Below are 17,932 nucleotides of genomic sequence, written 5' to 3'. Positions count from 1 at the left end.
AGTCTATTTTATCTGAGATTAATATTGCTACACCTGCTTTCTTTTGGCTGTAGCTTGCATGAAATATTTTTTTCCATCCTTTCACTTTCAGTTTCTTTGTGTCCCTGTGTCTAAGATGAGTCTCTTGTATGCAACATATTGATGGTTCGTTTTTTTTGATCCATTCTGCGAATCTATATCTTTTAATTGGGGAGTTTAATCCATTTACATTCAACGTTATAACCATGAAGGCATTTCTTGAATCGGCCACCTTATCCTTTGGTTTATGTTTGCCATATTTTTCCCCTCTCTCTATTAATATCCTTTATTGTACCCATACCAAATCTCTTTAGTACTGAACCTTTCTCCAAGTCTCTCTGTCCTGTCTTTGTTTCTCTGTGTGTAGGGCTCCCTTGAGTATCTCCAGTAGGGCAGGTCTCTTGTTAGCAAATTCTCTCAGCATTTGTTTGTCTGTGAAAAATTTAAGCTCTCCCTCAAATTTGAAGGAGAGCTTTGCTGGATAAAGTATTCTTGGCTGGAAATTTTTCTCACTCAGAATTTTAAATATATCGTGCCACTGCCTTCTCGCCTCCATGGTGGCTGCTGAGTAGTCACTACTTAGTCTTATGCTGTTTCCTTTGTATGTGGTGAATTGTTTTTCTCTTGCTGCTTTCAGAACTTGCTCCTTCTCTTCTGTGTTTGACAGTGTGATCAGTATATGTCTTGGAGTGGGTTTATTTGGATTTATTCTATTTGGAGTTCGCTGAGCATTTATGATTTGTGTATTTATGTTGTTTAGAAGATTTGGGAAGTTTTCCCCAACAATTTCTTTGAATACTCTTCCTAGACCTTTACCCTTTTCTTCCCCTTCTGGGACACCAATGAGTCTTATATTTGGACGTTTCATATTATCTATCATATCCCTGAGGTCCATTTCGATTTTTTCAATTTTCTTCCCCATTCTTTCTTTTATGCTTTCATTTTCCATTCTGTCATCTTCCAGGTCACTGATTCGTTGTTCAACTTCCTCTAGTCTTGTACTATGAGTATCCAGAATCTTTTTAATTTGGTCAACAGTTTCTTTAATTTCCATAAGATCATCCATTTTTTTATTTAGTCTTGCAATGTCTTCTTTATGCTCTTCTAGAGTCTTCTTGATTTCCTTTATATCCCGTAGTATGGTCTCATTGTTCATCTTTAGTTCTTTGAGTAGCTGCTCTAGGTGCTGTGTCTCTTCTGATCTTTTGATTTGGGTGCTTGGGCTTGGGTTATCCATATCGTCTGGTTTTTTCATATGCTTTATAATTTTCTGTTGTTTTTGGCCTCGTGGCATTTGCTGAACTTGATAGGGTTCTTTTAGGGTTTGTAGACCTATTGAAGTCCTTATCTCTAATTTATCAGATCTACAGCTTCGTGGAGTACACTTTCTCTAACTAACCAGCAGGTGGCGTCCACGAGCAACCTGTTCTCCACAAGCCAGGTCTCCCCTGCTTAGCCTTTTTGGTGAGTGGGGGAGTGAGTCTTGTGGGGCCCAATTGGTGTACCAAGCTTGCGTGTGTAGTTGGTGTTGCCTGCCCTGTATGTGGGGCGTGTTTCTGGGCAGTCGGGGAGGGGGGGTGGCCCTAACAATCAGATCTCCCTGGTGATACTAGAGTTTTAAAGCTGGTGCAATAGTCTAATCCTTCAGTTCAGTCCTGCCACAGTTTGTCTCTGCCACTGACCCACAAGTCCTTGGTATTGGCGTATGGCTCCTGAGACTTGCAAGTGGGCCCCTCTTCCAGGCTGTGCACCCCGGGTCCTCTTTTGAGGGATGACTGTGCTATGTCACAGGTGAGTGCCGTCCCCCCAGGGCGGTTCTGGGCTGCTGGGCTGTGTAGGGAGGCTCCCAGTCTGCTCAAATGATGGCTGAATGGGGCTTTGTTAATTCACACTGCTCCACCTTCCCAACTCTGGGACAATCAGCTGAGGTTGCAAGGAAGGCTAATGTCCACGCCCAGTTTTGTGGTGTTTGCCTGTTATTTGAAGCACTTCTGTCACACTGGGTTGTCTGGGGCAGCTCTGGGCTATGGGGCTGGCGATGGGCAGGAGTGTTTCCTGTCCACCAGGATGGTGGCTGTGAGCGGACACCCCCCTTTTCTTGGGAAGTTGTGGTGTTTAGTGAATTTTCTCAGCTACTGGGTTATTGCGTTTTGTTTCAGAGCTCTCTTAGTTCTGCTCTTGACTTGACGTGCCCAAATTGAAAGTCTTTGAAGCTTTCTGTATTGGGCTTCTTAGAGTAATTGTTTTAGAAAAATAAAAAAGGATTTAAAAAAAAAAAAAAAAAAAGGGCCCTCCTCAGAGATCTAATGGGTTATTGAAATGCTAAGAGACAAAGCAACCAGGGCCATTAAGGAAAGGTCCACAGGGCAGAGAGATCAGCTTTTCTTCGGGATTTGCATATGCGCCTCAGGGCCTGAGCTCCGCCCTTCCCCTTTCTATGTCCACCAGAACTCCAAAAATCCTCTGCTTTTATTTTGGAGTTTTTCGTGTTGTTTTTTTTTTTCTATGCCTGTCTCCTCTCTGCTGGGCTGGCTGCTCTCAGATTCTCTGGTGTCTGGTCTCAGTCTATCTATGGTTGGAGTCTGGATCAGTAGAATGAGTTTCCAATAAGAGCAGCCACTGCAGTTCTCCCTTCTCCTTCCCGGAGCTCACAGCCCCTCCTCCCACGGGACTGAGCCTGGCAGGGAGGGGCGCGGGTCCCCTGGCCGCAAAAACTTACAGATTTCGCTGATCTCAGCAGTTCGACATTTTCATGAGTGTTGTATGAAGTATGCCCAAAGACAGATTGCTCTGTGGTGTCCAGTCCACGCAGTTCCTGGCTTTCTACCTACTTTCCTGGAGGAGTAACTAAAACATACAGCTCACCAGTCTGCCATCTTGCCCCACCCTCCTCCATTGTGTTTTTCATCTTTTGTGTTGTGCCTTTCATTTCCATAGATTCTGCCAGTTGTTTTTTCAGACTTTTGATTTCTACCTTATGTTCGCCCAGTGTTTCCTATATAACTGTCATCTCTTTTGCCATATCTTTCCTAAACTCATTGACATGTTTTTTTAATTGATCTAACATATTTGAAAATCTTTAATTTATTGTTTCATTAAAGTGAAACAATATCTTCACTGTGTCTCATTTGAGGTGTAAGTTTGTTCCTTTGACTGGGCCATATCTTCATTTTTCCTAGTGTGATTTGTAGTTTTCCATTGTCTAGGCATCTGGTTTCCTTGGTTTCCCCAATCAGATTTTCCCAGACCAGAATGGGTTCAGGTCTCAGAATGGAGCTATATTCCATGTCAGGTTTCTCTGAGTGTGTGTCTTAGAAGATTGACAGACTTTCATGTGAGACCTCTAGCCACTGTGCTTTTCCTAACCTGCCCAGCAGGTGGCACCTGTTAGCCTGTCCCTCTTGTGTAAAGAGGTGTGGTCCCTTTAATTCTCAGCTTAAGTTGTTTCTGTTTTGACTGTTTTCCCCTAGGCCCTGGGGTCCGAGATCTGAAGGGAGGGCAGACACTAGAACTGGGCCCCACCTCCTTCCTTTCAGGGAAGATACACCCCTGAGGGAGTTATCTTCTGCTCTTGAATTACTCCTTTGTCTTTCTGTCTCTGTTAACCCCACCCCTGTCTGGGTCAGAGTGATGCAAACTGAAAATGGTTGAGGCTTTCTCCACTCAGCAACTCAGGTTGAGAGAGAGAAAAAGGGAAAGAAAGGCCGTTTTCAGAGCCAGTCCACAGCACCCCCAGTTTCACCCATCGGCCAGAGATAGTAACCGTCTTCTGGGCTCCCTTTCCCAGGACCCAGGTGTTTTTTTTAACTCTCTCAGGTCAGCCATCTCTAAAAGCCTCTGTATTTTTTGTTTTTAATTTTTCTTTTTTTCATCAGCCCCACCTCCTCTCTCCTGGGAGTGACCTCAGGATAATTTGCTGCTTGTTAGGGGTTTGTCTATGCTTGTAGCTTTTATCCAGCAGTCCACATTTGTTAATTAAAACCCCAGTTGGAGCTAGGTTGAGCTATATTCGCTTGTTCCGGGAATGCTGCTTTCTCCCACAGCAAGGTCTTGCAGCTCATCCTGCTGTGTGGGGAGGGGGCTCCCGACACAGTTCCTCAGTTTTTACTTACAGCTTTTATGCCATGATCACAGCCATTCCACCCCTTCCACATTGATGTACAATGTGTCAACAGTCACGGTTGTCCCCCAGCAGTTGCTCCAGATTATTTGCTGATTGTTCTAGTTGTTTATTAGTTGCTCTAGGGGACTAAGTAAGTTCCACACCTGTCTATGCCACCCTCTTCTTTCCTCCCTATCCCATTTTATTTTTATGCTTTCTCTGGAGTTAGTTTGTGTTGGCACTGTTGATGTCCCCATATTTGGGTATATTACTTTGTTATTTTACATTTTGCAGGTCTCTGTTCTTTTCCTCTGAACCACTACTATGTTTTTTGATACTAAAGACCTTTTTAAATTTCTGAAATTATTTGCGATTGGACTTAGAAATTCTTCATAGCTCCTTGTTTCCACCAATTTTATTTTATTTTATTTTATTTTATTTTATTTTATTTTATTTTATTTTATTTTCTTAGGCTTTTGTAAAGGGGGTTTTATTTGGTTACAGAGTTACAGCCCTAACATCATAAAAGTGTCAAAACTGAGGCATTAACAATAGGGTACCTTCAGTGAAGAACGGCCAGTGGCATCTGGAACACCTCTGTTGGCTGGGAAGGCACGTGGGTGGCGTCTTCTTCCTTTGCTCCCAGGTTGTGCTTCAAAATGGCATTCTCCGAAATGTTGCTCTTGGGGCATTTTGTCCTGTCTAAGCTTCTAGGCTACCATCTCCAAAGCCTCAGCAAAAGTCTGCTTTCAATGGCTGTCTCCAAAAAATGTCTCTCTCAGCTGCAGCACTAAGCTCCTTCTGTATGAATTCTTTTTTTTTTTTTTTTAATTCAGTTTTATTGAAATATATTCACAAACCATACAGTCATCCATGGTGTACAATCAACTGTTCACAGTATGATCATATAGTTATGCGTTCATCACCACAATCTATTTCTGAACATTTTCCTTACATCAGAAAGAATCAGAATAAGAATAAAAAATAAAAGTGAAAAGAGAATACCCAAACCATCCCCCCATCCCACCCTATTTGTCATTTAGTTTTTACTCCCATTTTTCTACTGATTTTTTTTCAATTTTTTAACTTTGTTTATCAAAAAATTAAAAACAAACAGGCAAACAACAACCAAAAAAACCCCACAACATTTCAAACAAAGCAATGGATTAAGGAAAACAAATAACCTAAAATAACTACTTTGCTTCCAATATGTTCCTACCATACCCCAAGAAAATTAATAAACCATGTCCAAACAGAGGAGTAAGAAAAACAAATAATCTAAAATAACTACATTGCTTCCAACATGTTCCTACCATACCCCAAGAAAATTAACAACCCCTAAGAAAACAAAGGAATGAGAGAAAAAAAAAACCTAAAATAACTCTATTGCTTCCAACATGATCTTACTATATCCAAGAAAGTTTACAAACCATAATCATTCCTGAGCATTCCCATAACATTGAGATTACCCTCCATAGTTTATCTGTTCTTATTAGATTATCATTCCCCCTCCACTAATTGGTATCTCTAGGTCCCCTACATTCTACAGTATAAAACATTGTACATTTTTCACAGAATTCACATTAGTGGTAACATACAATATCTCTCTTTTTGTGCCTGGCTTATTTTGCTCAGCATTATGTCTTTTTTTTTTTTTTTTTAATCTTCATTTTATTGAGATATATTCATATACCACGCAGTCATACAAAACAAATCGTACTTTCGATTGTTCACAGTACCATTACATAGTTGTACATTCATCACCCAAATCAATCCCTGACACCTTCATTAGCACACACACAAGAATAACAAGAATAATAATTAGAGTGAAAAAGAGCAATTGAAGTAAAAAAGAACACTGGGTACCTTTGTCTGTTTGTTTCCTTCCCCTATTTTTCTACTCATCCATCCATAAACTAGACAAAGTGGAGTGTGGTCCTTATGGCTTTCCCAATCCCCTTGTCACCCCTCATAAGCTACATTTTTATACAACTGTCTTCGAGATTCATGGGTTCTGGGTTGTAGTTTGATAGTTTCAGGTATCCACCACCAGCTACCCCAATTCTTTAGAACCTAAAAAGGGTTGTCTAAAGTGTGCGTAAGAGTGCCCACCAGAGTGACCTCTCGGCTCATTTTGGAATCTCTCTGCCACTGAAGCTTATTTCATTTCCTTTCACATCCCCCTTTTGGTCAAGAAGATGTTCTCCGTCCCACGATGCCAGGTCTGCATTCCTCCCCGGGAGTCATATTCCACGTTGCCAGGGAGATTCACTCCCCTGGGTGTCTGATCTCACGTAGGGGGGAGGGCAGTGATTTCACCTTTCAAGTTGGCTTAGCTAGAGAGACAGGGCCACATCTGAGCAACAAAGAGGCACCCGGGAGGAGGCTCCTAGGCATAGCCATAGGGAGGCCTAGCCTCTCCTTTGCAGCAACCGTCTTCCCAAGGGTAAAACCTGTGGTAGAGGGCTCAACCCATCAAACCACCAGTCCCCTATGTCTGTGGTCATGTTAGCAACCATGGAGGTGGGGTAGGCGAATACCCCTGCATTCTCCACAGGCTCCTCAAGGGGGCACTGCATCTTTTTTTTTCCTTGTTTTTTTTGTTTTTGTTTTTTTTTTTAACTTTCCCTTCTTTTTTAAATCAACTGTATGAAAAAAAAGTTAAAAAGAAAACAAACATACAATAAAAGAACATTTCAAAGAGACCATAACAAGGGAGTAAGAAAAAGACAACTAACCTAAGATAACTGCTTAACTTCCAACATGTTCCTACTTTACCCCAAGAAAGTTACCTAATATAGCAACATTTCTGTGAACTTGCTCCTACTATATCCGTCAGAAATTAACAGACCATAGTGATTCCTGGGCATCCCCAGAACGTTAAATAGCTTATCTGTTCTTCTTGGATTATTGTTCCCCCTTCCTTAATTGCTCTCTATTGCTAGTTCCCCTACATTCTACATTATAAGCCATTTGTTTTACATTTTTCAAAGTTCACATTAGTGGTAGCATATAATATTTCTCTTTTTGTGCCTGGCTTATTTTGCTCAGCATTATGTCTTCAAGGTTCATCTATGTTGTCATATGTTTCACGAGATCGTTCCTTCTTACTGCCGCGTAGTATTCCATCATGTGTATATACCACATTTTATTTATCCACTCATCTGTTGAAGGACATTTGGGTTGTTTCCGTCTTTTGGCAATTGTGAATAATGCTGCTATGAACATTGGTGTGCAGATATCTGTTCATGTCACTGCTTTCCGATCTTCCGGGTATATACCGAGAAGTGCAATCGCTGGATCGAATGGTAACTCTATATCTAGTTTTCTAAGGAACTGCCAGACTGACTTCCAGAGTGGCTGAACCATTATACAGTCCCACCAACAGTGAATAGAGTTCCAATTTCTCCACATCCCCTCCAGCATTTGTAGTTTCCTGTTTGTTTAATGGCAGCCATTCTAATTGGTGTTAGATGGTATCTCATTGTGGTCTTAATTTGCATCTCTCTAATAGCTAGTGAAGCTGAACATTTTTTCATGTGTTTCTTGGCCATTTGTATTTCCTCTTCAGAGAACTGTCTTTTCATATCTTTTGCCCATTTTATAATTGGGCCAAATGTACTATTGTCATTGAGTTGTAGGATTTCTTTATATATGCAAGATATCAGTGTTTTGTCAGATACATGGTTTCCAAAAATTTTTTCCCATTGAGTTGGCTGCCTCTTTACCTTTTTGAGAAATTCCTTTGAGGTGCAGAAACTTCTAAGCTTGAGGAGTTCCCATTTATCTATTTTCTCTTTTGTTGCTTGTGCTTTGGGTGTAAAGTCTAGGAAGTGGCCGCCTAATACAAGGTCTTGAAGATGTTTTCCTACATTATCTTCTAGGAGTTTTATGGTACTTTCTTTTATATTGAGATCTTTGGTCCATTTTGAGTTAATTTTTGTGTAGGGGGTGAGGTAGGGGTCCTCTTTCATTCTTTTGGATATGGATATCCAACTCTCCCAGCCCCATTTGTTGAAAAGACCATTATGACTCAGTTCAGTGACTTTGGGGGCCTTATCAAAGATCAGTCGGCCATAGATCTGAGGGCCACCAATTTTAAAGGCCTAACATTATAACCTTGGTCTTCTGGTTTTCTATTTTGTCATCTTTTCTTTCTAGGTAGAGAAATTAATATCTAGGAATAAATATATAAGACACTCTACCGTCCATTGCAAATCAAGGCAACAAAAGAGATGAAAACCAAATACAAGCCTCCTAATTTGGAGTTCACCTGTGTCTCAGTGGATTATGCTGTTCCTTCATAAAAAATACAATACTCTTTTCTTAATAATATAATTCACTCTAATATTAAATCATATCTATTACCAATTGCAATTTAAAGGTTTGGAAGTTTTTATTAGTTCTTTGCTTGATGGGTATATTTGTCATTTTTGCTTCATAACAACCTCAAAATTTCAGGGGCTTGCAATGACAAATATTTGTTTTTCTTGTTCGTGGTTATATGAGTGAATTGGGATGGCTCTACTTCAGGCTACAGGTTCAGATTTGCCCTGCATATCTTTCGTTCTCCTTGTACTAGCAGCAACCTGAAATTTTCTTCTCATGGGAAATGGCAGGAGCATAAGAGTACAAGCCAAACTACTCAAGTATATTTAAAGCCTCTGCTCATACCGAGTCTGCTAAAATTCTGTTGACTATAGCAAGTCAATGGCCTAGCCCAACATAAGTGGAGCAAGATGTGTACTCTGTTCACAGTGGAACACAGTGCAAGATTACAGGGCAGAGGATCTGGATAGAGAGTGAAGAATTGGGGCAAACGACAATTACCACTGTAGGGAAGCAAGCTGTTAGAATAATAATTAATTTGCTGATAAGAACACTTTTCTTTCTGTGGGTAGCTTACATCGTATTTGACTACACTATTTTGAAAATTCTCCAAAGGTCCGAATTTCTTTCAAGTATGCCCCTTTAATCCAAGTTGTTGTTTAGTAGAAATGAGTCCAAGTAGAGAAGATTTTAATTGACATCATCAATGCCTTGAGTGAGAAAGAACTAGAATTGCTGATTAATTGGAAACATTTAAGGGATAGATTAAAAGGGGATAGGGTAGAGAACTGCTTAAATAAAATAAAAATAAAGCATTCTTTTTAATAAACTGTTAAGTGATATAGTTTACGCACTTTGAATTGAAGTGGAAGAGAACAGAATTAAAGTAGATTAATTTGTTGTGAAGAGAATGATTTCTAAAATTCAGAAAGGTGTCTTACATTAAAGTATCTGTTCTTCTACAAATAGGGAGAAAGTTCAAAAGTAGTGTGTTACAATCTTACAATTGCCTAGCAGTCTAAGGTCAGTTTTTTAATATAATATTTTTAACCAAATATGGAAATGAGTTTGCATATTGCTGTTGATGGCTACTAATTTCTGCAGTAGGATTAATAGTTCCCTAGAAACTCTTTTCTCCATGAAGTAGTACTAGATACGACTGTTTTCCTTTGTTAATTTTTAATATTTTGTTTATTGCCTTACCTTTATTCCTGAATAGAAAACATCTTTTTTATTTGAAAGTATCATCTTTTACTACCTAAATTGAGAATCTTTCATATAAGGCACACAGATTTCAGAAACAGTTTGAAATACTGTGGAATCTCAAAGGAAATGGTGCTTTCTATTACTGTATTTTTATCTTCTTTAAAGATATGCACAAAGAAACTAAAGTGGATGTGTATTGCAAAGCTAAGCAATATTGGGCAAAACCTAGTCCACCTTTTTCTTCATAGAAATGAAAGTTCATTTTATCTCTGATGTACAGGTACCTGGCATTACAAAGCAAATGTTTTCATTGGAAAGAGGGAAAGTATAATAATTTCAAAATACTTTTAAAACTTTTTATTTTAAAATAAATTATAGATTCACAAGGAATTGCAAAAATAGTACAGAGAGGTCCTGAGTACCTATCACCCAGCTTTCCCCAGTGGTGATATTAGACTAATTTTAAATCATTGAAGGACTTTCTCTGTATTCCTTAGTAAACCTGATTTTTCAGATATCTAACTTTCTTTAAAGAAAAACACCTATGTGGGTCTGGTCTTCTTTAGCATTCAGAATTATAAAGTGTCATGTAAGGATCCTTGTGTCACCATTGCTTAATCTCTGTAGTACATTCTTTCTCCATTCTCCCCATTTCCAGATTGTACCACTGCTGTAAAGAAACTAGGCCTCATTTCCCTTTCTGGCAAAATTCCCCCCAGCCATTTAAAAGATATGTGATACAAAGGAAACAGCATAAGACTAAGTAGTGACTACTCAGCAGCCACCATGGAGGCGAGAAGGCAGTGGCACGATATATTTAAAATTCTGAGTGAGAGGAATTTCCAGCCAAGAATACTTTATCCAGCAAAGCTCTCCTTCAAATTTGAGGGAGAGCTTAAATTTTTCACAGACAAAGAAATGCTGAGAGAATTTGCTAACAAGAGACCTGCCCTACTGGAGATACTAAAGGGAGCCCTACAGACAGAGAAACAAAGACAGGACAGAGAGACTTGGAGAAAGGTTCAGTACTAAAGAGATTCGGTATGGGTACAATAAAGGATATTAATAGAGAGAGGGAAAAATATGGCAAACATAATCCAAAGGATAAGATGGCCGATTCAAGAAATGCCTTCACGGTTTTAACGTTGAATGTAAATGGATTAAACTCCCCAATTAAAAGATATAGATTCGCAGAATGGATCAAAAAAATGAACCATCAATATGTTGCATACAAGAGACTCATCTTAGACACAGGGACACAAAGAAACTGAAAGTGAAAGGATGGAAAAAAATATTTCATGCAAGCTACAGCCAAAAGAAAGCAGGTGTAGCAATATTAATCTCAGATAAAATAGACTTCAAATGCAGGGATGTTTTGAGAGACAAAGAAGGCCACTACATACTAATAAAAGGGGCAATTCAGCAAGAAGAAATAACAATCGTAAATGTCTATGCACCCAATCAAGGTGCCACAAAATACATGAGAGAAACATTGGCAAAACTAAAGGAAGCAATTGATGTTTCCACAATAATTGTGGGAGACTTCAACACATCACTCACTCCTATAGATAGATCAACCAGACAGAAGACCAATAAGGAAATTGAAAACCTAAACAATCTGATAAATGAATTAGATTTAACAGACATCTACAGGACATTACATCCCAAATCAACAGGATACACATACTTTTCTAGTGCTCACGGAACTTTCTCCAGAATAGATCATATGCTGGGACATAAAACAAGCCTCAATAAATTTAAAAAGATTGAAATTATTCAAAGCACATTCTCTGACCACAATGGAATACAATTAGAAGTCAATAACCATCAGAGACTTAGAAAATTCACAAATACCTGGAGGTTAAACAACACACTCCTAAACAATCAGTGGGTTAAAGAAGAAATAGCAAGAGAAATTGCTAAATATATAGAGACGAATGAAAATGAGAACACAACATACCAAAACCTATGGGATGCAGCAAAAGCAGTGCTAAGGGGGAAATTTATAGCACTAAACGCATATATTAAAAAGGAAGAAAGAGCCAAAATCAAAGAACTAATGGATCAACTGAAGAAGCTAGAAAATGAACAGCAAACCAATCCTAAACCAAGTACAAGAAAAGAAATAACAAGGATTAAAGCAGAAATAAATGACATAGAGAACAAAAAAACAATAGAAAGGATAAATATCACCAAAAGTTGGTTCTTTGAGAAGATCAACAAGATTGACAAGCCCCTAGCTAGACTGACAAAATCAAAAAGAGAGAAGACCCATATCAACAAAATAATGAATGAAAAAGGTGACATAACTGCAGATCCTGAAGAAATTAAAAAAATTATAAGAGGATATTATGAACAACTGTATGGCAACAAACTGGATAATGTAGAAGAAATGGACAATTTCCTGGAAACATATGAACAACCTAGACTGACCAGAGAAGAAATAGAAGACCTCAACCAACCCATCACAAGCAAAGAGATCCAATCAGTCATCAAAAATCTTCCCACAAATAAATGCCCAGGGCCAGATGGCTTCACAGGGGAATTCTACCAAACTTTCCAGAAAGAACTGACGCCAATCTTACTCAAACTCTTTCAAAACATTGAAAAAAATGGAACACTACCTAATTCATTTTATGAAGCTAACATCAATCTAATACCAAAACCAGGCAAAGATGCTACAAAAAAGGAAAACTACCGGCCAATCTCCCTAATGAATATAGATGCAAAAATCCTCAACAAAATACTTGCAAATCGAATCCAAAGACACATTAAAAAAATCATACACCATGACCAAGTGGGGTTCATTCCAGGCATGCAAGGATGGTTCAACATAAGAAAAACAATCAATGTATTACAACACATTAAAAACTCGAAAGGGAAAAATCAAGTGATCATCTCAATAGATGCTGAAAAAGCATTTGACAAAATCCAACATCCGTTTTTGATAAAAACACTTCAAAAGGTAGGAATTGAAGGAAACTTCCTCAACATGATAAAGAGCATATATGAAAAACCCACAGCCAGCATAGTACTCAATGGTGAGAGACTGAAAGCCTTCCCTCTAAGATCAGGAACAAGACAAGGATGCCCACTGTCACCACTGTTATTCAACATTGTGCTGGAAGTGCTAGCCAGGGCAATCCGGCAAGACAAAGAAATAAAAGGCATCCAAATTGGAAAAGAAGAAGTAAAACTGTCATTGTTTGCAGATGATATGATCTTATATCTAGAAAACCCTGAGAAATCAACGATACACCTACTAGAGCTAATAAACAAATTTAGCAAAGTAGCGGGATACAAGATTAATGCACATAAGTCAGTAATGTTTCTATATGCTAGAAATGAACAAACTGAAGAGACACTCAAGAAAAAGATACCATTTTCAATAGCAACTAAAAAAATCAAGTACCTAGGAATAAACTTAACCAAAGATGTAAAAGACCTATACAAAGAAAACTACATAACTCTACTAAAAGAAATAGAAGGGGACCTTAAAAGATGGAAAAATATTCCATGTTCATGGATAGGAAGGCTAAATGTCATTAAGATGTCAATTCTACCCAAACTCATCTACAGATTCAATGCAATCCCAATCAAAATTCCAACAACCTACTTTGCAGACTTGGAAAAGCTAGTTATCAAATTTATTTGGAAAGGGAAGATGCCTCGAATTGCTAAAGACACTTTAAAAAAGAAAAACGAAGTGGGAGGACTTACACTCCCTGACTTTGAAGCTTATTATAAAGCCACAGTTGCCAAAACAGCATGGTACTGGCACAAAGATAGACATATAGATCAATGGAATCGAATTGAGAATTCAGAGATAGACCCTCAGATCTATGGCCGACTGATCTTTGATAAGGCCCCCAAAGTCACCGAACTGAGCCATAATGGTCTTTTCAACAAATGGGGCTGGGAGAGTTGGATATCCATATCCAAAAGAATGAAAGAGGACCCCTACCTCACCCCCTACACAAAAATTAACTCAAAATGGACCAAAGATCTCAATATAAAAGAAAGTACCATTAAACTCCTAGAAGATAATGTAGGAAAACATCTTCAAGACCTTGTATTAGGAGGCCACTTCCTAGACTTTACACCCAAAGCACAAGCAACAAAAGAGAAAATAGATAAATGGGAACTCCTCAGGCTTAGAAGTTTCTGCACCTCAAAGGAATTTCTCAAAAAGGTAAAGAGGCAGCCAACTCAATGGGAAAAAATTTTTGGAAACCATGTATCTGACAAAAGACTGATATCTTGCATATACAAAGAAATCCTACAACTCAATGACAATAGTACAGACAGCCCAATTATAAAATGGACAAAGGATATGAAAAGACAGTTCTCTGAAGAGGAAATACAAATGGCCAAGAAACACATGAAAAAATGTTCAGCTTCACTAGCTATTAGAGAGATGCAAATTAAGACCACAATGAGATACCATCTAACACCGGTTAGAATGGCTGCCATTAAACAAACAGGAAACTACAAATGCTGGAGGGGATGTGGAGAAATTGGAACTCTTATTCATTGTTGGTGGGACTGTATAATGGTTCAGCCACTCTGGAAGTCAGTCTGGCAGTTCCTTAGAAAACTAGAGATAGAGCTACCATTCGATCCAGCGATTGCACTTCTTGGGATATACCCGGAAGATCGGAAAGCAGTGACACGAACAGATATCTGCACGCCAATGTTCATAGCAGCATTATTCACAATTGCCAAGAGATGGAAACAACCCAAATGTCCATCAACAGATGAGTGGACAAATAAAATGTGGTATATACACACGATGGAATACTACGCGGCAGTAAGAAGGAACGATCTGGTGAAACATATGACAACATGGATGAACCTTGAAGACATAATGCTGAGCGAAATAAGCCAGGCACAAAAAGAGAAATATTATATGCTACCACTAATGTGAACTTTGAAAAATGTAAAACAAATGGTTTAGAATGTAGAATGTAGGGGAACTAGCAGTAGAGAGCAATTAAGGAAGGGGGAACAATAATCCAAGAAGAACAGATAAGCTATTTAACGTTCTGGGGATGCCCAGAAATGACTATGGTCTGTTAATTTCTGATGGATGTAGTAGGAACAAGTTCACTGAAATGTTGCTATAGTATGTAACTTTCTTGGGGTAAAGTAGGAACATGTTGGAAGTTAAGCAGTTATCTTAGGTTAGTTGTCTTTTTCTTACTCCCTTGCTATGGTCTCTTTGAAATGTTCTTTTATTGTATGTTTGTTTTCTTTTTAACTTTTTTTTTCATACAGTTGATTTGAAAAAAGAAGGGAAAGTTAAAAAAAAAAAAAGAAAAAAGACAAACAAGGAAAAAAAAAGATGCAGTGCCCCCTTGAGGAGCCTGTGGAGAATGCAGGGGTATTCGCCTACCCCACCTCCATGGTTGCTAACATGACCACAGACATAGGGGACTGGTGGTTTGATGGGTTGAGCCCTCTACCATAAGTTTTACCCTTGGGAAGACGGTTGCTGCAAAGGAGAGGCTAGGCCTCCCTGTATTTGTGCCTAAGAGTCTCCTCCTGAATGCCTCTTTGTTGCTCAGATGTGGCCCTCTCTCTCTGGCTAAGCCAACTTGAAAGGTGAAATCACTGCCCTCCCCCCTACGTGGGATCAGACACCCAGGGAAGTGAATCTCCCTGGCAACGTGGAATATGACTCCCGGGGAGGAATGTAGACCCGGCATCGTGGGATGGAGAACATCTTCTTGACCAAAAGGGGGATGTGAAAGGAAATGAAATAAGCTTCAGTGGCAGAGAGATTCCAAAATGAGCCGAGAGATCACTCTGGTGGGCACTCTTACGCACACTTTAGACAACCTTTTTTAGGTTCTAAAGAATTGGGGTAGTTGGTGGTGGATACCTGAAACTATTAAACTACAACCCAGAACCCATGATTCTCGAAGACAGTTGTATAAAAATGTAGCTTATGAGGGGTGACAGTGGGATTGGGAATGCCATAAGGACCAAACTCCACTTTGTCTAGTTTATGGATCGATGTGTAGAAAAGTAGGGGAAGCAAACAGACAAAGGTACCTAGTGTTCTTTTTTACTTCAATTGCTCTTTTTCACTCTAATTATTATTCTTGTTATTTTTGTGTGTGTGCTAATGAAGGTGTCAGGGATTGATTTAGGTGATGAATGTACAACTATGTAATGGTACTGTAAACAATCGAAAGTACAATTTGTTTTGTATGACTGCGTGGTATGTGAATGTATCTCAATAAAATGATGATAAAAAAAAAAATAAAATAAAATAAAATAAAAGACTTTGCAAGGGAAAAAAAAAAAAAAAAAAAAAAAAAAGATATGTGAGCCCCACTTTACCCTTTATATTGAAAAATATATATTCCATTGAATATCCAGATTTCTTGTTTTGCACTGATTGTGGTGGTGATTGATAACTTGAAAGTTTTTTTTGTTTGTTTGTTTGTTTTTTTACATTATCTCTTCTTTTTTTTTTTTCCTTCTAGCCTGAAAATGAAATTTCTTCAGACTGCAATCATGTAAGTATGGATTTTGTGTAATTTACCATATGTGCTCTTTATATATGACAGATTTTGGAATGCTTTTCCTGTTGTTCTGGCAGGCATTGTTTTCTTAGATTCTCTTCATCTTAACAAAGAGGATATTAAATTTCCTTCAGTCACCAAGCCAAAATCTATGAATACTCATCCATTATAGGAACCAGCAGGTTCTACAGTTAATATCTATATACTTAAGCTCAAATTTTTCTTCAGTTACAGCTACCATATAAAAATAATTCTCTGCTTATCAAGTTTAAAACTTTAGAATTCTGTTTTAAAATTCTTTCTTTTAGCAGTCAAACAGATATATCTGCTGTATGTCAAACACTGTAGTAGAAACTAGAGGCATTCAGACAAACAGATATCTTGATGATAGAGATATATATTGTAGTTAGATTAAAAACTCCAAAAGCACTTATGATTAATATGTTAAAGGTCTAACATTAAAAGGAGACTGATGTGAAATCAAATCTGTGCAAAAAGTATTGGGTGCTTTGGCAGAAATCTATACAGAGCATAGCAGGGATCCAAAATTGAATTTTGCCCAGATAGGTTGATGTCAGGAAAGACTTAATAGAGGAGATGATACTTGAACAGTCTTAAAAGAGGAATAGGTAGATATCTGGCAGTACTGAAAGACATCACTATGCCAACGATGTAGAATGGAAGAGGTCTGCAAGAAGAGAGAGGCAGGTTAACTGTTTACTTCTTCTAAAGAAGATCTAGGTAAGTAAGAGATTAAAAATACAACATAAAATCACAAGAGTACTAGAAGAAAACATGACCAGAGAGGGCCTTTCTAGACGTAACATAACCCCCAAAAGATATAAAGAAAAAGATTTTTGTAATCTGATTGCATTAAAAAAAACTGTCCCCCTAAAAAGTAATGTAAATAATGCAAAAATATTTGCAACACAGATGAAAAAGGACTACATTCTTTAATAGCAAATATTGTTAGTAAACATAGACAATAGATGTGAACAGACTATTCACAGGAAAAGAAAAAATAGTTTTATTAGAGTGCATCCGCACCCATTCATTTATATATTGTCTGTGGCTGCTTTCACGCTACAACAGCAGACATTATGGCCCTCAGAGCCTGAAATATTTCTTTTCTGGCCCTTTGCAGAAAATGTTTGCTGAATCCTGACTAACATATTGGCGGGAATGTAAACAAGAGAAACCTCTTTAGAGAGCAGTCAACTTAAAAAAAAAAAAAATATATATATATATATATATATATATATATATATATATATATATGATTTGACCCAGCATATCTACTTCTAGGAATTTATGTATAGTTATACTTAAAAGAGTGTATGTTAAAATGTATCCGTAAAAGGATGTTTATATGCATCAATACACTGAATCTGGCTTAGGAGAAATACAGAAAGAAGCTGATTTGTACCTTAGAACCCTCAAGGGCTAGGGAATAAGAAGGACATGATATGCTGAAAATAGGGGCAAATCATGTACAGAATATGGGAGAATTGATCAAAAGTCTGTATAAGAAACTGTTGGGATTCTTTAGAGAACAGTAATATAATCTAGAGCTTTGATACAAAATAACTATGATTAATATTTTAAATAAATTAGAGGAAAAGATAGACAAAATGGATAAAAAGATTTAAGTATTTCCACAGAGAATTAAAATCTATTAAGAAAATCATAGATGTTTTAAAACCACAAAATATAATTTCTGAAATTAAGAATTTACTGGATAGAT

The 17,932-nt window shown here is 38.0% G+C and overlaps 1 protein-coding gene across 4 annotated transcripts in view; it reads left to right on the top strand.

Moving 5' to 3' along the window:
• GLG1 (golgi glycoprotein 1) overlaps positions 1 to 17,932 on the top strand; it is a 216,890-nt gene that overhangs the window by 102,129 nt on the left and 96,829 nt on the right. For all 4 annotated transcript variants that reach the window (XM_037816454.1, XM_037816453.1, XM_037816456.1 and 1 more), the window contains exon 2: positions 16,150 to 16,182. In XM_037816454.1, coding sequence (XP_037672382.1) covers positions 16,150 to 16,182 — 33 coding nt within the window. The remainder of the gene's footprint in view (positions 1 to 16,149; positions 16,183 to 17,932) is intronic.

The sequence above is a fragment of the Choloepus didactylus genome, chromosome 22, assembly GCF_015220235.1.
Source record: "Choloepus didactylus isolate mChoDid1 chromosome 22, mChoDid1.pri, whole genome shotgun sequence".
NCBI classification, from domain to species: Eukaryota; Metazoa; Chordata; class Mammalia; order Pilosa; family Megalonychidae; genus Choloepus; species Choloepus didactylus.
The sequence above is the reverse complement of the archived record's forward strand: the minus strand, read 5'-3'. Positions and strand labels throughout refer to the sequence as shown.